The following is a 25,485-nucleotide window of genomic DNA, read 5'->3' as shown; positions in this document are numbered from 1 at the left end:
TCTGCTAAATTTATATGCATAAAATTTCTGAAACCCTTACAATTATGTTTCTCCGGCATTAATACCAACATTGAGAATAACAGTATCTGTTAGCTTCCAAAATCTAGTCCAGGGAACAATAAAGAAATCCATTTAATGAATGCTCGCCGAGGGGCCGCTAATATTCACTGCCCCACCCTCTCAAAAAAACCCCACACCATTAGATACGGGTGCAGCAGCTGCTTTAGTTCATCATTCTCTGCTTCCCACCTCATCACCTCCTTCCATTTCTGGTTATCTGACCGTACCCGTCATTCATTCTTTTTGTCATGTGATGCTCTTTCCCTCAGCTATTTAAAGGACAACGGGAACTTGACTTAAGCCACAGAGCTGAGATTGGACTTAAGTACTGTATCAAGTCATGGCTGGACAAGGCGGCATCATGAATAAATGTGTAAGTCTTGTTTTTGGAACCAAAATTCCCAGCACAAGCTTGCAAGATGTAGATTGTTCTCTTGGAGAGGAATTGGTTGGTTGTTGATTGACAGCCACACGTGTGGTTGTGCCTCTTTCTGGGTGTTGCTTGCTTGCCTTGAGACGGACAGCCACCTTAATCTTTTGCAGCAAAAATAAAAATAAAAATGACTCAGGTTAGATTTTAAAAATTGCCTCCTTTATTCTGGCATTGGGTTTGGGGATCAGAGTCCCCACTTCCTTAAGATGTTTTGATGGTTCTCTTAATCGTTTCTGCTGTATTATTTCTTTTTTTGTATAAAAACCTCGTACTTTGTGCTTATTAATCAGGCTGCCTTCTATTATTAATATAGAGTTTTATCAATACGCAAGCTATTTTTCAACAACAACAACAAAAAAACATCTTGCGCACACCGTACAAGCTTCTATGGGAATAAATGGATGCTTAATACGTGCAGATTTATTTTTGTGTGTCCGCATTCTAACCGAAGATAGAAGTTAATTATTTTAAAGGTTTTTCTACAAACTTGGGCTTGGAAACAGAATGTTCTAATCTCATCCTTTAACCTGGATTATACTGATGGCCTATTTATTTAAATATTCAGCCATTCTGGGCTCTAGTCCCAAACATTTGCACCATCCAAGTTCTCCAGCCATCCTGATTGGGTTTGATGAAAGAGAATGTGTTTCCAAAAATCATTGTAAAGAAGGGAATTCCGGAGAAATTGTCCCGCGCGGAGTGAAGGGTTTGTGTTTCTTTTGTTATGCAGGGATCAAGGGAGGGGTACAGTTGGGGGGTGAATGAATACCATATTCTTCATTATATAGCAGTGACGGCGAACCTTTTAGAGACCGAGCGCCCAAACTGCAACCCAAAACCCACTTATGTATCGCCGGGTGCTGGGTGGGCGTGGCCCACAGGGTGGGTGTGGCCCACAGAGCGGGTGGGGCTACGGTAGTCATGGCAGCACAGGTGGGTGTGGCCAGGATGGGCGTGGCCACCTCGGGAGTGATCCCTGTAGGGGCTGGGCAGGGTTGGGGGAGATCCGGGGAGGGGCATCTCTGGCGGGTGGGGCAGTGGGCAGAAGGCTCGTCCTGGAGGGAGAGGCAAGGGAGGGGGCAGGGCAGGGGGTTGCCACTGTCATGGGGCAAGGCAAGGCGAGCAGGGACCAGGGAAGGGGCTGGTTGCAGACAAAGGGGGGCTCCGTTGAGGAGGAGGAGATGGAAGATGGTTTAAGCAAGCTTTGCAACCGTAGTGCAAAACAAAACAAAGGCGCTTCGTGAGTAATCTCAAAGCACGACAGAAGACACCACCCAGCAGGTAGGAGGGGAATAAAAACCAAACAGCGCCCCCCCCCCACAGCCACCAATCCTCAACAGAAATGCTCTCGGCAATGAAAGATTCGCAAAGCAGGATGAAAAATCCGAAAAGCGACAAGGAAAAAAAAAGTTAAAACAGAAGAGTGTCTCAGAACACCTGCATTAGCAGATGCAACTGATATAAAATCTGGATAAAGAATGGTCAGCAAAGCAAATATAGCAGGGCTTTTCAACCAGTGGTACGGGTACCACCTGTGGTATATTGGCACCTGGCAGGTGGTACGCGACCATCCTAGAAAAGTGGTAGCGGGGGAGGGGAATGAGCTGAACCGGGGGCAGCACCACACAAGCGTGAGTGAGAGACGGCAGGAGCTGCAGGGCTGTCAGGGCTCAGCAGAAGCGCCAGGATCAGCGCCAGGCTCCAGCTGGTGGTACTCGGATGTTGCTATATCCTAAAAGTGGTACAATGGGTGAAAAGGTTGAAAAGCCCTGATTTACAGCCCTCTCTAAGTGGTTTGCAGAGTCAGCATCCTGACCCCCGACAATCTGGGTTTTCATTTTACTGACCTCGGGAGGATGGAAGGCTGAGTTAACTTTGAGCCGGTCAGCATCGAACTGCCGAATGAATCCCTGGCAGTCAGCAGAGGTAGCCTGCAGTTCTGCATTCTAACCACTGTACCATCACAGCTTGGAAAGCCAAGATGGTACAAATAGTCCTAGGCACCTTGGGTGCAATCTCAAAACAACCGAAGCACCCACTTGCATACCATCAGCATCGACAAAATCCCCTTCAGTCAATTGAGAAAGGCAGCTTTACTCAGGGCAGCTGACATCCTGTGATGATACTTTTAACACCATCAAACATCAACAAATCCCTTCGGTGTGGGGTGTTTGTGTGTGTGTGAGAGAGAGAGATTTAATACCAGCAAGGTTTTCATCCACATATTGTCAGGTACAAGGAATCAGAATGATGCTGTGAACTGATCAGAGAAGGTTTTTTTTTAATTTATTGCTACTTACCTCTTTACAAGAGTCTCACCAGATTAACTTCACCCTCTTGAGAACAAAACAGATAAACTCTCCAAGGATTTGGGGGAAGGGGTGTCAGGTCTCCTTGGCTTCCTCCCCTGCAGGGATTCCAGGCTACACAATCTCTTAACTCTTCCCCCACTGCAGCTGCAGATTCCATTACACACCTATGGACTGGGGCAGGGCTTTTCACCCTTTTCACCCATTGTACCGCTTTTAGGCTATGGCAACATCCGAGTACCACCAGTCGCCTAGCTAGGTGTCAAAAACTCGATGACCAAAAAAAAAAAGGGAAAAAAGTGATGAAGTACAGGTAGTCCTCGTCTTACAACAGTTCGCTTAGTGACTGTTCGAAGTGACAATGGCACTGGAAAAAGTGCCCCCCAAGCCATAGCCGAGCAAGACACCTGCCTGCCCGCCCGGTGGCGCTCTTCCTCCTGTCTGAGGTTTTCATTCTTGTGAGCATTTCTGTTGAGGATTGGCAGTGGGGTGGGGGGGGGTGTTTGGTTTTTATTCCTCCCCATCTGCTGGGTGGTTACAGCAGGTTTTGGTCACTTCACATGACCCTGGGACACTGTGACCGTCATAAATATGAATCAGTTGCAAGCATCTGAATGTAAATCACAAGACCCTGGAGATGCTGCAACATTCCAGCTGATTGGCACTTCTTCTGGGCTCAGTAAAAGCGCCAGGATCAGCGCCAAGTTCCAGTTGGAGCCTGGCGCTGATCCTGGTGCTTCCGCTGAGCCCTGACAGCCCTGCAGCTCCAGCCGTCTCTTGCTTAGGTTTGTGCGGTGCTGCCACCGGTTCAGCTCATTCCCCTCCCCCGCTACCACTTTTCTAGGATGGTCGCGTACCACCTGCCAGGTGCCAATGTAGCACAGGTGGTACCTGTACCACTGGTTGAAAACCACTGGACTGGTGGATAGTCCTTAACATATCTAGGAGGGAGATCCAATCCACACAGCCTCCAGGTATGGCTGCAAAGAGACCTCAATCCCTGTTTGCTACTTCCCTCTCATCATCAGCCCACTGCTAAGGTAGCCAGAAGATGGCTTATGGGTTCTTGTACAGAAGTGGTGCTTTCCACATTAAGCCAGGATAGCAGCTTCTCTGTGGACAATGTAGAGCATATGGAAAAAGGGAACTTGAGATGATGTCACGGAGTTGTGCGATTCTTTGATTCCAGATCATCAACAAGTCCATTGTGGGACCACGTCTTTTGACGTTGTTATTGGACCCTGTGCCTCTTTCACATTTCAGATTTGACTGGGAAGGAGACCGGCCTACACCTAGCTTCTGCCTGTCCACCTGTCTGTCAGTCGGTCGGTCGGTCTGTCTCTCCTAAAACAAGATGGCTGACCAACCTGAAATTGTCTGTTTATCTCTTCTAAAACAGGTCGATGGATTAACCTTAAAATTAGCTGCTGTCTCAAATGAATAGAATAGAATGGAATGGAATGGAATGGAATGGAATGGAATGGAATGGAATAGAATAGAATAGAATAGAATAGAATAGAATAGAATAGAATAGAATAGAATAGAATAGAATCTGGAAGGGACCTTGGAGGTCTTCTAGTCTAGCCCCCTGCTCAAGAAGGAGAACCTACACCATCTCAGACAAGTGATTCTCTAGTCTTAAAAATCTCTGGTGATGGAGCGCCCACGATTTCTGGTGGCCAGCTGTTCCACTGGTTGATTGTCCTCACTGTCAGGAAGTTTCTCCTTAATTCCAGGTTGCTTCTCTCCTTGATCAGTTTGAAATGAGAAATCCTGTAAACCCAAATGCTTGAATGGCTTGATGGAGGAGCCCACGCCTCTTATCAGTCATTTAAAAATGTCCAATTTTCCCCCTTTTTCTAGGGAATGACTGCTACACACTTTAAGGTTCATCCTGGAGAATCGCTCAAAGTGAAGGGGACAATTTTACCAGACTGCAAAGAGTAAGAGAAGGGATTGGGGCAAGGTTTCATGGAATGGCATGTGTGTGTGTGTGTGTGTGCATATGTGTGTGTATGTGTGTTTGTGTGTGGGGAGGGAGGGCTGTTTGGCCTTCCCTTCAAGTCCCAGAAGTAAAAAGGGGTCACAATAAACATTACAGTTAAATATAATTTCAGTTAAGCCTATTGCAGTTGAGGTGATTTATCCGGTAACCCTTTTTCCAAATGACAAATTTTTATTGAGAGGCATAAACTTTTGCGAGCTGCAGCTCAAAAATCTTTATTCCTGTTAATAAAATCTGGAGTTAGAGAAGGAACTATCGGTCTCCTGATTTTTTTAAAAACCCCTAGACTAATGTTTTTCAACCTTGGCAACTTTAAAACAGGTGAATTTCAAGTCCCAGAATTCCCCAGCCAGCGTATGCTGGCTGGGGAATTCTGGGAGGGGAATGCTGGCTGGGGAATTCTGGGAGGGGAATGCTGGCTGGGGAATTCTGGGAGTTGAAGTCCACACATTTTAAAGCTACCAGGGTCGAAAAGCACTGCCATAGACTAACATGACTCTCCTAACATGTGCTGAGGAGTTCCTATATTTGTTAATTAAGCATTAGGGCTGCAGGGGAATACATTTTGGAGGGAATCCTGCAGCCTGTCAAACTTTAAAGGGGGAGCCAGCAGCCTTAAGGCGGTACTATATGGCCTGCCCTCCTTTTGTTTTAAAATTCCCCAGCAAATTTCCTTGCCCCTCAGCAGAGAGCAGCTTTGCCCACCCACCCACATGTCCAAAGAAGTTTTCCAGATGCTCTCCAGACATTCCTGGCAGGCCTCTGTCCTGTGCAGAAGTGTTACAGCCATCAATCGTCTTCATATCCTTTTTTTTAGTCTGGGGAGATTAGGAGACACAAAGCCTTTACCAAAATAGCTTTTCGATCCCCTCTCCCTGAAACTCCCGGATGTGTTGTGGCTTCTCTGATGTTTGCAATTCCACCCTCAGATTCGAGATAAACCTGGGCAAAGACTGCAACAACCTGGTGCTCCACTTCAACCCACGCTTTGACTGCAAGGGGGATGTGAACACACTGGTGTGTAACTCCAGGCGAGCCAGTGGATGGGAAGAGGAGCAAAGACCACTTGAATTCCCTTTCCATCACAACTGTGAGACTGAGGTGAGGACCTAGCACCCGTGTTTTCCCGGAAATAAGACCTATCCCGAAAATAAGACCTAGCTTCATTTTTAGGCGTGCACCTAATATAAACCCTAACCCCCCAAATAAGCCCTAGTTTTGGGGTGAGGCGCACGCATAAAAATCAAGCTCGGGCAGGGATGAAGGGCTGGAGCTGCCCTATGCGACCTGCACCCACTTAACTTACCTTAGGACTGCTGCAATGAGGCCTCCCACACCCCGACACCTGTCCCGCTGCAGCCCGAGTTCTTCTGCAGCCGTTTGCAGCCACACGGTATGTGGCGCATCATGCTGCTGCTGCTGCCGTCCATGGCAGGAGGCTGCGTGGCTCGTCAGCCAATCGCGCCACTCATAGACGAAGCTGGTCGCATCGATTGCGCTGCTGCTGCCATTCACAGCACAAGGCTTGTTGTGGTGTGATCAGCACGATGAGGTTCGCGCTGTGGGGGGTGGCAGCAGCGTGTTCGACACGATCAGAGCAACAAGCCACGTGGTCTCCTGCCGTGAGTGGCGGCAGTGGCACGATGTGCCACATGGCGTGCAGCTGCAAGTGGCTGCAGAACTCAGGCGGCGGCGCGATAGGTGTCAGGGCGTGGGAAGCGTGGCTGCGGCAGCCCTAAGGTAAGCGGGTAAGACATCTCCCGAAAATAAGACCTGGTGCCTCTTTTGGAGGCAAAAGAAAATATAAGATCAGGTCTTATTATCGGGGGAAAACAGTAGCAGGACATCAGATGTGAAGCGGGGGAGGGGGTCACCAGAGCAGAAGCTGTCTGTCATGCACACCAGGGAGGAACTGTGTAAATAGGAAGACTAATGTGCTATCTATGGCAGTTCCACTTATACAGGAATCCGTCGACTGACAAACGTTTGTTTAGTGATCATTCCAATTTACAACTGCAATGAAAAATTGACTTATGACCGTTTTTCACACTTACGACCAGGGCAACATCCCCATGGTCTCGAGATCAAATTGGGATGCTTGGAAACTGGCATGTATTTATGACGGTTGCAGTGTCCTGGAGTTATGTGATCACCTTTTGCGACTTACAAGTTGCAGGATGCTTGTGTGTATTCACCATGAACTAGCTGGTTTTTGTTTGTTTGTTTTAAAAAAAATTGGTGTTTTAGTAAGTAAAGATCACATAAGCCATAAACTATGCTGGTTTACAGTGGCTGGCTTGTAGAAATTTGAAAGTGTATGAAATACATCTGCGACGACGCCATGTACGAATCAAACCATGGAAAATTCAGTCAGAGCAATCTTCCTTAATCAAGGTGCCTTCCAGATGTGCAAACTACAACTTCCAAAGTCCCCTAGCTACTGTGGCCATTGCTAAGGATTCTGGGAACTAATTCCATGCTTCTACAGGCACTAGGTTGGTGAGGGTGAGCTTCATGCCTTTATTGGAGACTTCCTATAAAAGAGATTTTTGGAAAATTGTCCCAGTGATCTTTCTGCTTTATCATAAAAATAATCTAGGCAGTACTGTTTAAGATCTTAAAGTTCTTTACATACAGATATCTAGGTAAAGAGGGAGTATGTAAATATGTAAAGAGGGAGTAATTACTGTACAGTGTAATTCAGTGTTTCTTAACCTTGGCAGCTTTAAGATGTGTGGACTTCAATTCCCAGAATTCCCCAGCCAGCAAAGCTGGCTGGGAAATTCTGGGAATTGAAGTCCACACGTTTTAATGGTGCCAAAGTTGAGAAACACTGCTGTAACTATTAGTTCATACACAGGAAACATCTGTGAATCATTTAATTCATCAACATTACACTATCTCTAAGAAAATGTGTCTCATGATCCATGTATCAGGACAGAACTTTAGAACAGAGGTCCCCAACCTATGCACTGCAGCTTATTGGCCATCAGGCTGCCTGAGTGTCTGGTCTCTGCGCGCACGTGCACCCACGTGCAGAGCCCCACTCGTCAGCAGAGTCACCGTGGATGTTCATGGCCCCACTTGCGTGAGCGTTGTCACAGGTGTTTGTGGCCCTATTCTCACAAGTGTCATCGCGGGCGTTGGTGGCCCCACTCGTGGAAACATCGCCGCACCATTGCTGGCATTTGCGGCCCCAATCATACGAGAGTGTGAGCATTTGCGGCCCTACTTGTGCAAGCTTTGCTGCCCCACTCACATGAGCAACAGGTATTTGTGTGTGCACATTTTACCCTTCCCACAGAAACCATCCCTTCTTTCCTCCCTCTCCCCGCTCCGTGCCCTCAACTGTGAAAGGTTGGGGAACCCTGCTTTAGATGGAACTTCTTTCACTGCACCATGCAATTCTCCAGAACGGTGGTGGGATTCAAACATGTGAACAACCAGTTCTCTGTGTGGATGCTGCTTCTGGAAGTCCATTCTGGGCCTCGACAACAAAAAATTAGGTACCAGTTCTACCAGTTCTGCGGTGGCTCAGTGGGTTAGGACGCTGAGCTTGTTGATCAGAAGGTCGGCAGTTTGGCAGGTCGAATCCTGAGTGCCGCGTAACAGAGTGAGTGCCTGTTACTCGTCCCAGCTTCTGCCAACCTAGCAGTTCGAAAGCACGTAAAAAATGCAAGTAGAAAAATAGGGACCACTACGGTTGGAAGGTAACAGCGTTCCATGCGCCTTTGGCGTCTAGTCATGCCGGCCACATGACCACGGAGACGTCCTCGGACAAGCGCCGGCTCTTCGGCTTTGAACCTTTACCTTTTACCTCTGCCAAAGCGGTGCGAACCGGCTGAATCCCACCACTGCATGTAAGGTCTACTCTAATCTCTATCCTAGATTAGAACCTAATGCGATGCCTTCGTAGTGCAAAACATGGCTGTGATAAGCCACACATTCAGAACGTAAGAGCACCAATGCGACTTTGATAGCCAGGATCAATTCTTGATTTTCCTTTGTTTCGATGTCTTCCAGATCACCTTCACTTTTGCAGAGCAGGATATCCGGGTCAAAATCGAAGGGAGTGAAGAAATAGTCTTCCCCAACCGGCTGGGCCTTAATCTCATTGATTATCTTGCAGTGGAAGGAGACTTCAGAATTAAGTCTGTGACATTTCCCTGAACACAGACTGTCTCTCCTCTGGTCTTGTTCTGTAGTCCAATGGAATCGTTTGTTCCCAAACAAGTTAACACAATTTTCTGAAATTTGTGCATTCCTTTCACCTTTGCTTTTGTCAAAACAGCCATGTGGACTCCTCGAATTTTCGCCATCTTTCTTGCCGATCTCTCCTCACGATCCATTTCTTGGCTGTGCAGTGACTGGGCTCATTTTTCCAAGAAATAAAGACCTACTAAAGATACAGTTGTGGTTCATTTTGTGGAAAATCAGGATTTCTTCTATATCAGAGGTCACCAACCTTTTGGGCACCAGGGACCTGTTCCGTGGAGAGAGGTTTTTCCGTGGACTGGAGAGTGCGTGGTTTTGTGTGCTGCCTGCATCTTGCAGATGGGGCTTTGCTTGTTTGTGCGGGCCGGTTGCTGCCATGCTGCGGACCAGTACTGGTCCACAGCCTGGGGGTGGAGACCCCTGCTCTACATGTTGCCTGTTGCAGGTGGAATCTGGGTCTTCTGCAGTGCTTTTTTTGTAAAAGAAAAAGGTGCTGGAACTCACACGTCATACAACCCGCCTTGCCTACCCTACAAGGTTCCATCCAAAAAAGGTGCCGGAACTACGTTCTGAGCGTTCTTTGAGAAAAAATGCCCTGGTCTTCTGAAGTGTCACAACATTTCAGAGATCTTTGCTAAACTTAAATAAAAAAACCAAATCACAACAGGTTTCGTGAGATCAATAGAACTGCTGAGATAGATGTATGCACAGACAGTCCTCCACTTACAACAGTTTGTTTAATGACCGTTTGAAGTTACAGCAGGACTGAAAAAGGGACTTATGGCCATTTTTCACACTTACGACCATTGCCGCATTCCATGGTCACGAGATCAAAATTCAGACGCTTGGCAACTGACTCATATTTATGACGGTTGCAGTGTCCCAGGGTCATGCAATCCCCTTTTGTAACCTTCTGATAAGCAAAGTCGATGGAAAAGCCGGATTCACATAATAACTGTGTTATTAACTTAAGAACTGTAGTTATTCACTTAACAATGGTGGCAAGAAAGGACGTACAATGGGGCAAAACTCACTTAATGAATGTCTCGCTTAGCCACAGCAATTTTGGGGCTCAGCTGTGGTCGTAAGTCAAGAACTATCTGTAGTTGCACCATTTATGGTATGAGAAGACAATGCCCCCTATTTCTAAAACAGTCTTATTATCGGATCTGCCAACATATATAATAATAATAATAATAATAATAATAATAATAATAATAATAATAATAATACAGTTGGAAGGGACCTTGGAGGTCATCTAGTCCAACCCCCTGCTCAGGCAGGAAAAACCTATACCATTTCAGACAAACGGCTCTCCAGTCTCTTCTTCAAAACTTCCAGTGTTGGAGCATTCACAGCATCTGGAGGCAGGTTGTTCCACTGGTTAATTGTTCTCACTGTCAGGAAGTTTCTCCTTAGTTCTAGGTTGCTTCTCTCTTTGGTTAGTTTCCATCCATTGCTTCTTATCCTGCCTTCAGGCGCTCTGAAGAATAACTTGACTCCCTCTTCTTTGGGGCAGCCCCTGAGATACTGGAACACTGCTATCATGTCCCCCCTCGTCCTTCTCTTCCTTAAACTAGACATACCCAATTCCAGCAACCATTCTTTATATGTTTTAGCCTGCAGTCCCCTCATTATCTTTGTTGCACTTCTCTGTACTCTTTCTAGAGTCTCAACATCTTTTTTATATCTTGATGACCAAAACTGGGTGCAGTATTTCAAGTGTGGCCTTACCAAGGCCTTGTAAAGTGGTATTAACACTTCACGTGATCTTGATTCTGTCCCTCTGTTAATGTAGCCTAGCACTGTGTTGGCTTTTTTGGCAGCTGCAGCACACGGCTGGCTCATATTTAAGTGATATATTTCTGAAATATCTTTTCTCAATAGGGGAGGCCTCATAATTGATGGCATTACTAATCAGTAGGCACTCGGGCAAATCAGCCATCAATAGGCACACGGAGGTAGACAATAGCTATAACACAATAACATAAAAAGCTCTACATAGTGAAAGTCAGCTACAAAGTGGAATGGTGGAAGTGCAACGAGGCAGTCTAACTGTTCCTTTCACTCACTCTGCCTTCTGGAACTGGTATGTGTGCCAAATGCGTGGCTTGTTGAGAGGATGGGGGTGGGCAAAACAAAGGGGTCTGCAGCTGTCCCAGTGCTCAAACAGGGAAACGGCCTTAGCCACAAAAGCATTTGCTGCCTCTTGGCTGAATCCAGTCAATGGAAACAGCTGGGATCTTTCTTCCAGTAACCCCAACATACTTTCACACTGAGAACAGGGACAAAAATCCATCCTCCTGCATTTGCTTCTGTGCTGCAATGGCTGTGCCCTGCCAGTGCGATGTAATTCTGGCTTTTCAGGCGTAGAAGTGGGCTATAAAGTCAGGCTGATGTGGAAATACTGGCTACAGGAGTCAGCCTCCCCCCCCCTCAGAGCTTATAACGTTCCAGCGGACACTGAATTTTAAATATTGAATATTTAAATACAACGTTAGAAGGGTTCAGACTTGGTGGCTAATATTACAGAATTCCTAGTTCTTGCTTTGTCTTTTGTGGCAATTCTCTAGAACAGTGGTGGGATTCAAATATGTGAACAACCGGTTCTCTGTGTGGATGCCACTTCTGGAAGTCCGTTCTGGGCCTGGGCAACAAAAAATTAGCTTCCGGATCTGCCGAAGTGGTGTGAACTGGCTGAATCCCCCCACTGACTCTAGAAGCATCTATTTAGGGATATTTAGGGATCCAGTGGTTAAGGTACCAAGCTAGAAACCAGGAGACTGTGAGTTTTAGTCCTGCCTTAAGCATGAATGACGGCTGGGCTACTATTTAATTCTTTTTTAATTTTTGTATCTTGTATTTTTTATGTATGCCCTGTTCACTGCCCTGAGTCCTTCGGGAGAAGGGCGGTATACAAATACAATAAAACTAAACTAAACTAAACTAAACTAGATTGGATCTCTCCTTGATTAGTTTCCATCCGTTGCTTCTTGTCCTGCCTTCAGGTGCTTTGGAGAATAGCTTGACTCCCTCTTCTTTGGGGCAGCCCCTGAGATATTGGAACACGGCTATCATGTCACCCCCCTCGTCCTTCTCTTCATTAAACTAGACATACCCAGTTCCAGCAACCGTTCTTTATATGTTTTAGCCTCCAGTCCCCTGATCATCTTTGTTGCCCTTCTCTGCACTCTTTCTAGAGTCTCAAACATCTTTTTTACATCGTGGGGACCAAAACTGGATGCTGTATTCCAAGTGTGGCCTTACCAAGGCGTTGTAAAGTGGTATTAACACTTCACAAGATCTTGATTCTATCCCTCTGTTAATGCAACCTTGCACTGTGTTGGCTCTTTTGGCAGCTGCAGCGCACGGATGGCTCATATTTAAGTGATTGTCCACTAGGACTCCGAGATCCCTCTCGCATTTGCTACTGCTGAACCAGCTACCACTTATTCTATATACCTGTGCATCTCTGTAGTGTCCATCCCGGAAGTTAAACTTGCACGAAACGAATGTAAGTTACACTTGCACCACGAACAATTGAAGAGAACGTTTAATCTTTAATGGTTTCCAAGAAGACATTACCACTCCATTGCCAATGGTCATTCCTAACATAACTCTGCCCACCCCAACAATCATGCCAATGAACAGCACAGCCCTCCCAAACAATCACATTCTTCCTTTAGCCAGGCAAACAATCCATGTACAAGACTAAAACCGTGTTTCACGCTCCCCACTCCCATAGCACTCCATCCAGCGAGATCAACAGGCACAATTTTTAAAGGGTGGCTCAAGTTTTAACATTTGCCGATTGTTCGTCCACAGTCGTTCTTGCCCACTGGCCTTGGAGCAACCCAAATCATCTCTGGCGGACAATTTCAGAAACAGTTATAAATAAGGTAAGGCATTGGTGTTATTCCTGCACCATTTTGAGTCCCCTTACGTTGCTTAAGGGTGTGGTTGTTGAGTTCCCTCCCCCCTTTCCTCCTTACCAGAAAATTGGACAGGTGGAAAAATACAGGTGGAAGTCACTTGGAAGATGGTTACACCGTCCACCTGTAACACTCCATAAGTGAGGCACAATAATGTCACAGCACCCTCATCTGGAAGCAGGCAAATGGGGCGACGGCATCCTTTTTGATGAGCTAGTCGCAGCAATTGCGTGGGAGATACAGGTAGCCCTTGACTTACAACCTATCGACCGTTCGAAGTGACAATAGCACCGAAAGGAGTGACTTACAACCGGTCTCCCCAGTTACAACCAAACACAGAAATCCCCAGGATCATGTGGTCAACATTTGAACATTCAGCAACCAGCCAAATGGGTTGCTGTGTCCTGGGGCCTTGTGATTGCCTTTTGCAACCAGCTGGCTTCCAACACATAAAAGTCACAGATTCATTTCACAATTCACTTAACAACGGTAAGAATAACTGTGGCCAAAGGTTCGTAAAACAGGGCACAAGTCATTTAACAACTGCTTTGCTTGGCAAATCTGATTGCTTTGCTACAGAACAACGGCCCTCACTCAATTTGTGCACAAACGTATTAAAAAAAAAAAGAGAGACGCCATCATTCTAGAACAGACATTCTGTACCAACAAGGGAGATTAATGGTAATGAAGACACAGAAATTTCATGCAAGCTTATTTTAGACTGTCACATGCATCACCCGGGGGATAATTCTGAAGTAGCAGCAAAGATCTCCGTTGAAATGGGTTTATGGAGGCCCTGAAATTTGAAGGCTGTTCCATGGTTTTATAATGAACAACTTTTAATGCCTGAGGAAACCTACTGTGTAAAAGCGGTTAATTTTCCTCTTTGGAAAGAGTTGATTTCTGAGAAGCCTAGAGTTCACAAAAATTTGTAGCATGGAGAGCTTTTACAAAATAATATGAATTTCCTTGGTATATGGTGCCATTTGCCTTGTGGCCCATGAACGTCAGTGAGTTGACTATTAAATTGCTTTAAGGACTATGGCTCTATTCCCCCCCCCCAAGTGAGGTGTATGCCAAAGGCTGACTCAGACTCTAATTAAGATCTAAGACACAGTTCTGCAAATTTTGGAAAACCGCAACCTCCTAAAGTGAATGGATTTGGTGTGACCTCCCACACATAAACCAAGCATGTTCCTCAAAAGGTCATGCTCAACTACTATGCCTGAGATAACATTTTTAAAGGCTTGGGCTCCCTTTAAGGTTGGTCAAGACACATCCCACCTCTGATGGTTCCCAACTCATGTCCTGCTACCTTAGGACTCAGGACAACTGGAGTTCAGCAAGTAAATCGGAGTCTTCAAACTTGGCCCTTTTATGACTTGTGGACTTCAACTCCCAGAATTCCTCAGCCAGCATGCCTGGCTGAGGAATTCTGGGAGTTGAAGTCCACAAGTCATAAAAGGGCCAAGTTTGAAGACCCCTGAAGTAAACCTTCAGCCCAGATGCTGTTCCAGAAGAAATGCAGAAATACAGTTTTCCAGGGTAAGCTCTAGGACAGGGGTGTCCAATCTTGGCAACTTTTAAGACCCGTGGACTTCAACTTCCAGAATTCCCCATCCAGCTATGCTGGCTGCAGAATTCTGGGAGTTGAAGTCCAAAAGTCTCAAAGTTGTCAAGGTTGGACACCCATGTTTTAGGATGGATAGTTTTCTGTTAGGCTACCTGTCTTGTTGCACCTCCTCAGGGGTGAAGATACCAAGAGCCCAACCTACATTTCTCAATGCTGTGAGGAGAAGTTTTTCTATTTTCTCCAAAAAATGACTGTTCCCCCACCAAACACCATTCTCAAGACACGATGGCATAATAATGCTGGTGAATTTGGGGAAACCAAAGCTCCTAGCTTTAAGAACAGGGGTATCCAACCTTTGCCTCTTTAAAGACTTGTGGACTTCAACTCCCAGAATTCAGTAGCCAACATGGCCGGCTGAGGAATTCTGAGAGTTGGTCCATAAATCTTAAAAGTTGTCAGGTTTGGAGAGCCTTGTTTTAGAAAGTCCCTAACCTCAATGCCTCTGAACTTCAACTCCCAGAATTTCCCAGACAGCATAACCATTGTCAAAAATCCTGGAAATTAAACTTCACACACCTGAAAGGTGCCTCAGGTGGTGCCATCTGCTCAACTCCAATGTTCTCCCACAGCTTCATGGGTGCAATTTTATTTAATGATACCAGCCAGAGCCTCGTGGTTTCCAAGGAACAAAACCCACTTCATAAGGGACAACTGGCTACGCTACAAAATGTGCAGTGTTATTATAAATTGTGCTCAGGATAAAATCTTCCTTCTTTCTCTACAAAAAGCACCTTTCTTGACAAATCATTCTGATCCCATAAAAGTTGTTAAGTATCTGTTCCTCAGCAAGGTATAAAGGTGTCGAGACTGTGTGGGTTGCTAAAAATGAGCCATCAAAGCTCTCAATTCATCTCCTCCTGCAGGAAAATTTGTAAACTTAGCAGAAGTTCAGTGATAGACTTTACCAGCCAAGAGCTAAACATAGCTAGAGTGAACCTGAGTAAATTCCTAAATCCAGATTAGACATCCAGTACAAGCCACGTTGTTTAAATGATGTTTCTCAACCTTGAGAATTTTAATGTTTGTGAACTTCAGCTCCCGGAATTCCTCAGCCAGCATGCTGGCTGAGGAATTCCGGGAGCTGAAGCCCACACCCCTTGAAGTTCTCAAGGTTGGGATACACTAGTTTAAATGATGCAAATTACATAATTTGGGCCATGCCCTACTACAGACACCCATGCTGCCTATGTGGTGGATTTATTTATTCCAGGCGTCTCCAAACTTGGCAACTTTAAGACTTGTGGACATGCTGGCTGAAGAACTCTGGGAGTTGAAGTCCACAAGTCTGCCAAATTTGGAGACCCCTGGTTTATTCCTTGGTCACAGCTAATTTGCAATTGTTCAGTCTTGCCTGATAGTGATAAAATAGAACTAAGAATTATCTATCATAGGTCCAACAACTGGCTGGGAATTCGGGCTTGTGGGGAAAAGGCTAATCTTGTGAAGGATTGATTGAGTTACACAGTGCTAAGCTGTAATCTGGTTAACTTGATTTTGGCTTAATGGATCTGTTAACCTAGCCCCTGATTTGTAAAGCAGGTTTTGAGCTTTGGTTTGTAGCATGAGCGTAGCCAGTTGTGGCTTGCACCACACAGAATGACTGAACAAGCAAGGCGTTTCATGATTGATGAATCAGATCACTGATGAAGCAATGAAATAACCTTTTATAAAAATGTAAGAGCAGCCGCATCAAATCTGGAAAATGAAGTGGACATGAAGGCAGTACCAGATGGAAGCATTTTATCACTTGAGTTGTACGGTCCTTTTTTTTTTTTTAAAGAAGCGGACAGGTGCGAATTTAGTTTCTCCCTCTTAAGTTACAGCTTTTGGTGAGCTACAGGTATAAAATAAAATCAGACATTTTGGCCACCATGATAGGGATGGAGGAGACGTGCATGACATCCCTATACACCTGAGAACTTACCAATTATGGGCGGTGTGTAGGGACATGTCAATGACATCAGATATATCACGTCATCATGCCAAAGAAGCATAGTCTGTGTCATCACTCATGGCATACCGTATTTTCCGGTGTATAAGACGACTGGGCGTATAAGACGACCCCCCAACTTTTGAGGTGATTTTCATGGGTTAAAAAGTCGTCTTATACACCGGAAAACACGGTAATTATAGCTTCTACTGAACACCTGTGATTCCACTGGTATCTCTGCACTGGTAACAGAAAGTATTTGTAGTTCAAGATTGAACTGTGGAGTTCTTGATTCTCTCTGAGCTTGGCTGTTTTCCTGCAGACATTTCATTACCCAACTAGGTAACATCATCAGTGCTAGAAAGAGTGGGGTTCTGCTCTCTGTTTGCATACAAATATGTAACACTGTTGGTACCAACACTAATAGGGCAAGCCATCGCATATAAACTGAGAACAAACCCCATCCTTTACCAGCACTGATGATGCTACCTAGTTGGGTAATGAAACGTCTGCAGGAAAACAGCCAAACACAAAGAGAACCAAAGAACCGACAGGGATACCTCTGTATTTTTGCCGAATGTTGAACTTGCATATCTTTAGCAACCATAAGATGATTCTTTGAGTCAACAGGCTTCATTAAAAAAAAAAAAGAAAATGCATCAACCAGGTTCACACATTATAGTATGCCTTAATGTGATCTGTTATTGGCTTAGGTAAGTATTGCATAAATTTAACCCCTGTGGTTTATAAACCATAGCTTATAACACTGTTATGTATGGACCATGTTGTTATGGTTTAGCAAACCACCCAGGGTTAAATAAACCATAGTTTAATGCAGTGTGCAAACCCAGACGAGGGAATCTGGTTATTTTGTTGTTGTTTTAAGAAAAAATGAGAGACTAACTGCTTTATAACATTGAGACTCTTCTTACATAGGCGTTACAAAAATAAAAATATCCAGAATTAACGCTCTTAAAATATATTCCATTTTTTTTAGTAATTTTACTTTAGTGAAACTACACATTCTGAAACAGAGACAGGGCTCCCATTTTCTGCTCATAGACCTCATTAAAGCAAGGGTTGCCATCTTCTTTTTTTCTCATCCTTTCTTATCACATCCCTACCCTTCCCTTGCCATTTTAAAAGGTTTTTCCTTCAGCTGGCCGTTTTTGAGGCCTAAAGGACCTAAAAGGGCAAGCAGAAGGAATAAGTAAGTTGAGGTTGGGTGAAGAAGAGGTAAACCTTGGCTACCCCCTGCAGATCATTTACTAGGAATATCTTGATTTATCATCATCTTCATCACATTTTTATTACAGTCATAGCCCAGCATAAAGCTTTAAGAAACAGGTGCTGCTTTAGAGATTATCACATACATTCTTGCCCCTTGAATTTATCTATAGCGGGAGTCTCCAAACTTGCAATTTTAAGACTTCTGGATTTCAGCTCCCAGAATTCCTCAGGCATCATGGCTGGCTGGGGAATTCTGGGAATTGAAACCACACAAGTCTTAAAAGTTCCCAAGTTTGGAGACCCCCGTGATCTAATGCAAGGTTTCCCAACTTTGGCATGCCTTTCAGAGCCATGGACTTCAACTCCTATGCTGCCTGGGGAATTCTGGGTGTTGAAGTCCACGTGTCTTCAAAGTTGCTAAGGTTGGGAAGCCCAGATCTAAAGCAAGGTAGAGTCGTGTAGAGTGACAGTTCCAAGTGCATACACAATATAGAAATAGGAAACGACTTTCCTGCTGTAATAAATTAGGAAGAAATCCTTAGGATTGAACTAAGAAGGAAAAAAATAAATCCTTTTTTGATTGAAACAAGAGGCTGTGTGACTGTCAATTCAGTCCACCTTGTGCTACGTTATCTTAGTTTTGGATCGCTTTTACAGAAAGTCCAAGCCAAAGAGGTTAGCAAAAACGAAGAACCACAGTGTTTAGAAACAACCAAGGATTTTGTTTGTCCTTTTAAAAAAACAAAACATACCGGTATCTATAAATAAAGAGATGGGGGGGGAAACACCTTGAAAAAACTCTCCGACCATTTGCAGGCGGCGTGTGTTCCGACTTTTATTGTTTTTAAACAGTCACGCGGGAAAATTTAGGAAGAAGCTTCTGTGTCGTGCTGACTCCTGAGTTGTATTGTTCACACAAGTGCTGTGTTGTGTTGGGTCTCACATCGCAGTCTTGGAAGACAGTATTTTGCTGTGCAAAAACATTCTCGAGTACCCTTCAGGGGAGGTTCAAAGGGAGAGGTCCTCCCGCCCCACCCATCGCCTGCCTGGTGCATTGTGGGTAGAGAGACAGTCTATGCCTATGCATCTCGCTCATCAACCTAGCGGGATGCTGCTGAGCATAAAAAAAAAATTGGGCAGAGAGGTCTCCTCTGCGTACAATGCTGGGAAGGCAAGCAGTTCTCATGGATTCGTAAGCGGGCAACTCCTTGCCCGCAAGAGCCAGAATGGGGGATTTCCCCATCCCATAAAACCGAGAACTTCCTGCCTTCTGCCAATGTGAATCTGGATCTGCGTCCCATTTTCGAGCTGCTAAGCACAAATTTAACTCGCTGCATGTCAATATTTGTGTGCACGAGGAATCCCTGACTCGGGAGCTTGAAGCCTTTTTCGGTCTGTCCTTCAGCATCATCTGCACAGCTGCTCCAAACCAGGGTGTGCTGCCATTAGGTTGTTTGCCCCTCCCCTTTTGTGTGTGTGTGTGTGTGTGTGGGGAAGATGCTTCTTTTTGTTGTTGTTAAGCGCACACACAAAAATTAAAAACCATACCCCGGCCTCCCAGCGCCGTTGGAAGTAGAATCGAACCACCAGTTCGTTTATGTACAAAAATCTTTACGGAATTCCGTCTCCTAGCTTTAAAAAATATAAATATTGTTCAAGACACAGCAGAGGACTCTTCAGTATTTTAATTAAGGCTTCATTGTTGTAGATCCTTCATAATTTAAGTTGGAGCTCCCTTAATGGGCACGACTCGAACTCGAAGCAGTGTTCCCAGGACACAAGGCTGGGTTACTTTGAGCCACTAGAACAGAGTCCTCCCTTCTCATGTGCTCCAGATTTGCTGTGATTGCAGATAGAAGGAGGGGGGGGGGAAACGTAAATGTCTACGGAGCTTCTCAATCATCCAGATCTTGAAGTTGCTTTTTTTTTTTTTTCAAAAGACAATCGGGCTTTTGTTTTTTTCCTCAAAAGACCTTTCGCTTCTCATCCCAGAATTCAACTTCGGAACCGAGGAAGCTTCTTGGAGATGAAGCAAAACGTCTTTTGAGGAAAAAAAAAACAACACAAAAGTCCGGCTGCCTTTGAAAAAAAAAAAAAAAAGCACCCTTGGGAGGGGGTGGGTGGGGAAAAAGAAAACGAAACGCACAGCCTTCGTGGCTGTTCACGAGTTCCCTAGGTGAATCAGAAAAAAATAAAAATGAATCCATCTTCCACGTCAAAAGTTAAACTCTGTGTCTGATTAAATAAATGCAAGACGTTTTGGGCGTGTTTTTTTTGTTTTGTTTCGTGGTTTAAATGCGGGCTTCGACTGGAGAAGGTCAGAGGAAAGACGGGGTAGATCTGCGCTCAGAGTTGATCCCCGGGGTCACCGGAGGCTCCGTGGCTGTTTTGATGTCGGGGAAGTATCCTGCGGGGAGGCTGTCTAAGAGGCACTTGAGTTGTTCCTGCCCGAGTTTGATCTTGTCATCCAGTTCCCGCTGTTCTATCAGCAGCCCCGATTTCATCTTGACAAAGTGCTGGTAGTCTTGAAGCTGCTCTTCGGACAGGTAACTGCACAGGATGTCCAAGACCACACGTTCTCGGCGGTCCAGGTTCTCCTTCAGCTCACGGGCATCTTCATGCTGGCCTGCTAACATCTTCCGCTTTTCGTTCAGAGAATCCTGGGAGAGGAAAAATCAGGGGTGGGGGAGGAGAGAGACAAATGAAAAGTTCATCCCTGCAGCTCTGGTACAATGTGGGTTCCTGTGGTAACCTGAGATTTCCAGAACGGACGCTCTAAGCCAGGGGTGTCAAACTCAATTTCACTGAGGGCCGCATCAGCATTGCGGTTGCCCTCAGGGGGCCGGGTGGGCATGGCCAGGGTGGGCGTGGCCTACTGGGTGGGTGTGGCTAGAGTGGGTATGGCCTACTGGGTGGGCGTGGCCAGCTCTACATCGTTCACATCAAGGGTGCCTATGGGGGCCTGGGCAGGAGTGGGACAGATCTGAGGGTCTCTGGCAGAAGGAGGGTCTCTGGGCCAGGGCCAAGGCAGTGGGGGCCGTTCCCTCACTGTTTCCAGGATGGCTTCGCGGGCCACATGAAACCACTTCGCGGGCCGGATCCGGCCCCCGGGCCTTGTGTTTGACATGTCTGCTCTAAGCACAGGCTAATAATAATAATAATAACAACAACAACAAAAAAGTCCAACCCCTGCTCAAGGAGGATACCCTATATCATTTCAGACAAATGGTTGTCCAATCTCTTCTTAAAAACTTCCAGTGTTGGAGCATTCACCGCTTCTGGAGGCAGGTTGTTCCACTGGTTAATTGTTCCAACTGTCAGGAAGTTTCTCCTTAGTTCTAGGTTGCTTCTCTCCTACTTGATCAAGGCATGATTAAACGCCAAGGAGAGTGCCTGAAACTTACTTGTACACACACACCCCACTAGTCGACACAAAGGAAAACTCATAAATGTCTCATTTATTGGAACCATGACAGTATGGGTTTACTCATCTCTTTAGCATCTGGCTTGGCCCATTTGAATACACATCTCAGCTGTGTTCTCCATGCAAAATTTAGCCATTTAGGCCTGCTCTGGGCACTTCCCTTTTCTGCATTGTTCCAAACAGCTGCTTTTAACAGAATAACAGAGTTGGAAGGGACCTTGGAGGTCTTTTAGTCCAACCCCTGCTCAAGGAGGAAACCCTATACCATGTCAGACAAATGGCTGTCCAGTCTCTTCTTAAAAACTTACAGTGTTGGAGCATTCACCGCTTCTGGAGGCAGGTTGTTCCACTGGTTAAATTGTTCTAACTGTCAGGAAGTTTGGGAGTTGAAGTCCCCGAGTCATAAAAGAGCCAAGGTTGCCTACCCCTGGCCTAGGCCTAGGCCGCTCTATGACTTGTGGACTTCAACTCCCAGAATTCCTGAGCCAGCCGTGCTGAGGGGAAAGGGAGAGTTTCCAAGCTGAGCCATGCTGGCTCAGGACTTCTGGGAGTTGAAGTCCACGAGTCATAAAAGAGCCAAAGTTGCCTACCCCTGGCCTAGGCCTAGGCCACTTTATGACTCGTGGACTTCAACTCCCAGAATTCCTGAGCCAGCCGTGCTGAGGGGAAAGGGAGAGTTTCCAAGCTGAGCCATGCTGGCTCAGGAATTCTGGGAGTTGAAGTCCACGAGTCATAAAGAGCCAAGGTTGCCTACCCCTGCCCTATATAGTCCTCAGCTTACAAGTTTGTTTAGTGACAGTGGCACCGTAAAACCTGATGTATGACCGTTTTTCAGACTGACCATCTTTTTAGCCTCCCCATGGTCACGTGATCAAAATTCAGACCCTTGGTAACTAACTTGTATTTTTGACAACTGAAGTGTCCCAGGATCATGTGATCACTTGTCGGGACCTCCTGACAACCAAAGTCAAGATTCACTTAACAACCGTGTTACTAACTTAACAACCGCAGCGACTCACTTAACAACGGTGGCAAGAAAGGTCGTAAAATGGGGCAAAACCCATTTAACAACCGTCTGGCTTAGCCATGGAAACTTTGGGCTCAGTGGTGGTCGTAGGCTGAGGACTACCCGTGACGTTGGAAAATTGCCGTACCCATTCTTGTTTATCCGCATCTTCGCCAAGGCTGCTGAGAACGTTCTCCACTCGAGCCAGGCGTCCTGACAGGGAAAGCAAGAGGCTGACCACCTTATCCAGGTCTCCAATGAACATTCGGTACTTGTCAAATTCGTTGGGCTTGCAGAGACCACTGATCAGTGCTTCCACTTCCTCTCCCAAGGTGTTGTTGAGCTTGACGTCTGCTAGTAGGCTCTCCTTGGCCTCCTTCAGAGTCTCCAGTTTGTGGGTCAAGCTCTGGATGAGTTCGGCCTGGTTGATAATAAGCAAACAGAAATCAGTCACCACTGGGAGGCAAACTAACAACCTATGAGTGATCTCGATAGATAGATAGATAGATAGATAGATAGATAGATAGATAGATAGATAAAAGGATGTATGGATGGATAGATCTAGATAGATGGATAGTAGATAGGTAGGTAGGTAGTAGGTAGGTAGAGATTTATATATATATATATATATATATATATATATATATATATATATATATATATATATATATATATATATATATATATATATATATATATATATATATATATATATATATATATCTGTCTGTCTATTTATCATCCATCTATCCATCCATTGCTCTAGATCTATCTACTATCCATGTAGATCTATCCATCCATACATCCATTTTATCTATCTATCTATCTATCTATCTATCTATCTATCTATCTATCTATCTACCTACCTACCTATATCTATCTATCCATCCATCTATCTAGATCTATCCATCCATCCTTCTATCTATCTATCTATCTATCTATCTATCTATCTATCTATCTATCTATCTATCTATCATCTATCTATATCTACCATCCATCCAACTATCCATATCTGTCTGTCTGTCTGTCTATCTATCTATCTATCTATCTATCTATCTATCTATCTATCTATCTATCTATCTATCTATCTATCTATCTCTATCCATCCATCCCTCTCTCTCTCTCTCTTAACATTGCAAGGTAAGTCAAATGACAGTAGCATTTCATCAGTGCAGTACAGGCCCCGCCCCTTTCGTGCATGCACTGTGAAAAGGTGGAGCTTACATCCAACAGTGGCATGCTGCTTTTGTCATTTCAATGGAAATCGCTTGATTCCACAGATGTCTTCGGATTCACACAGCTCTGCTTAAGAGTATGCCAGTCCCTTCTGCACTGGACATGCTCAAAACTCACCTTCTTCTCATTGATGTCCACCTGTTCATCATCTCCACCTGCTTCTTCAGGCAAATTCTTGATTTTATTCAAGAGTTCAGCTTTGGGTACAGACACACTGTAGTACGTCGGGCAGGTGACCGGCATTATAGCAGCTTCCTTTTTTTCATTCCTAGACACAGTTGAGAGCAAATATATAAATGGGAATGTAGAGGAATATTTTTGGCCTTCTTGTGCCAATTAAAATACGTTGTGGAGCTACTGTGGATGGGCAAGAAATGAGTTTTTCTTTCTGATTGTGAGTTGCTTTGAGAATTAAATCTCAGCTTATATCAATTGGTCAACCTCCCAGTTAAGAACCTAAACTTTCAGAGGTCTCAAAGGTGATCATGGCAAGGTGGAAATTACAGACACTGAAGGTGTCCAGATGGGGGCCATGAATGCTGATTGACATCAATTTAAAAGTGATGTGAAGTATTACTACCATTTTATGCCTTGGTAGGATCCTATTTGGAATATTGCATCCAGTTTGAGTTGCTACAATATGAAAAAAAAAGATGTTAGGACTCCAGAAAGAGTGCAGAGAAGAGCAACAAGGATGATTAAGGGGCTGGAGGCTAAAACATATGAAGAACGGTTGCAGGAATTGGGTATGTTTAGTTGAATGAAAAGGACTACAGGTGACATGCTAGGAGTCTTCCGATATCTCAGAGGTTGCCACAAAGAAGAAGGGGTCAAGCTATTCTCCAAAGCACCTGAAGGCAGGACAAGAAGCAACAGATGGAAACTAACCAAGGAGAGAAGCAACCTAGAAATAAGGAGAAATTTCTGGACATTTAGAACAATTAACCAGTGGAACAATTAGCCTCCAGAAGTTGTGGGTGCTCCAACACTGGAAGTTTTTAAGAAGAGATTGGACAAACATTTGTCTGAAATGGCATAGGGTCTCCAGTCTGTTATTCTATTATCATAGACATGTTCTTCAAGGACCTTGATGGTAACACCAGACCACCACTGGAGGGTGCAAGCTAACTATCTTTTTTTTTTTTACTTCCAAGGATCTCCCCATTCATTAATCTCTTAAAGAATTCCATATTTCTGCAGAAACTTGATTCTCAGGTTTAATTTCAAGTGAACAGAGAACTTACACAGAGGTATCATAAAGCATTTAATCCTCCTTTCTTAGCACAGGAATCGAAATGAAAACTTTAAGGCTTCCTTATCCCTCTTATTCAAATTGCACACTGCAAAAGGAAATCATGGGCAAGCATATCTCAGAGCAGGGGATAGGACTAGATGACCTACAACAGGGGTGTCAAACTCAATTTCATTGAGGGTCAGCATCCCCATGGTCACGTGATCAAAATTTGGAGGCTTGGCAACTGTTTCACACTTATGACGGTTGCAGTGCCCCGGGTTCATGTGATCAGCTTTTGCGGCTTTCTGACAAGCACAGTCAATGGGGGAAGCCAGTTTCACTTAACAAGAGTGTTACTAACTTAGCAACTGCAGCGATTCACTTAACAACCATGGCAAGAGAGGTCGTAAAATGGGGCAAAACCCACTTAAGAACTGTCTCGCTTAACAACAGAAAGCTCAACTGTGGTCGTAAGTCAAGGATTACCTGTTATTTCCTTTTTTACTCTATTCATTCCACTTAAAACCGCAGCACAGAATGCACAACTTTTAAAAAAAACCAAATCTTTGGCAGATAACATTTAGGCAAAAAGCGCCATTTGCTACAGAGATAATAGGGGGAACAAAAGTTCAGCTGAACCCTGTTGTAGCATATAGATCTGAAATGATGGGCTGGTTGTGAGGCTATTCCTACCAAACAAAACAAAATAAAACACAAAACACAAAACAAAGCAATCTAAGAGGCCAGCCTTTTAAGGATTCCCCAAGGGCTTATTTTCCTAAGAACCCGACTATAGAATATTTAGGCCCATTTTCAGAAACTCAGATAGGTCAGGGGT

General features: G+C 44.9%; 2 protein-coding genes across 3 annotated transcripts in view; one reads left to right on the top strand and one right to left on the bottom strand.

Annotated features, from left to right (window-relative positions):
• The first annotated feature begins 345 nt into the window (after window positions 1-345).
• On the top strand, window positions 346-9,206 carry LOC308670922 (16 kDa beta-galactoside-binding lectin-like). Its single transcript, XM_081332750.1, has 4 exons — window positions 346-433; window positions 4,666-4,745; window positions 5,737-5,908; window positions 8,831-9,206. Exons 1-4 carry the CDS (start codon window positions 401-403, stop codon window positions 8,975-8,977), a joined length of 432 nt encoding a protein of 143 aa, XP_081188876.1. The 5' UTR covers window positions 346-400; the 3' UTR covers window positions 8,978-9,206.
• Window positions 9,207-17,480: 8,274 nt separating this feature from the next.
• Window positions 17,481-25,485, bottom strand: part of SHROOM3 (shroom family member 3) — a 163,953-nt gene continuing 155,948 nt past the window's right edge. For both annotated transcript variants that reach the window (XM_081332567.1, XM_081332568.1), the window contains exons 8-10: window positions 23,531-23,681; window positions 22,326-22,598; window positions 17,481-20,407 (exon numbers count right to left, since the gene is read on the bottom strand). In XM_081332567.1, the coding sequence (XP_081188693.1) occupies window positions 20,066-20,407; window positions 22,326-22,598; window positions 23,531-23,681 (766 nt within the window). In that variant the 3' untranslated portion in view covers window positions 17,481-20,065. The remainder of the gene's footprint in view (window positions 20,408-22,325; window positions 22,599-23,530; window positions 23,682-25,485) is intronic.

The sequence above is a fragment of the Vipera berus genome (assembly GCF_964194415.1).
Source record: "Vipera berus genome assembly, chromosome: 7".
In the NCBI taxonomy this organism is placed as follows: domain Eukaryota; kingdom Metazoa; phylum Chordata; class Lepidosauria; order Squamata; family Viperidae; genus Vipera; species Vipera berus.
This window is presented reverse-complemented; position numbering and strand designations above follow the sequence as displayed.

Coding starts and splice junctions, on each gene's coding strand:
- LOC308670922 (XM_081332750.1), top strand. CDS start 401: ATGGCTGGACAAGGCGGCATCATGAATAAATGT. Junction 4,746..5,736: donor ATTTTACCAGACTGCAAAGA/GTAAGAGAAGGG, acceptor TTCCACCCTCAG/ATTCGAGATAAACCTGGGCA. Junction 5,909..8,830: donor ATCACAACTGTGAGACTGAG/GTGAGGACCTAG, acceptor GATGTCTTCCAG/ATCACCTTCACTTTTGCAGA.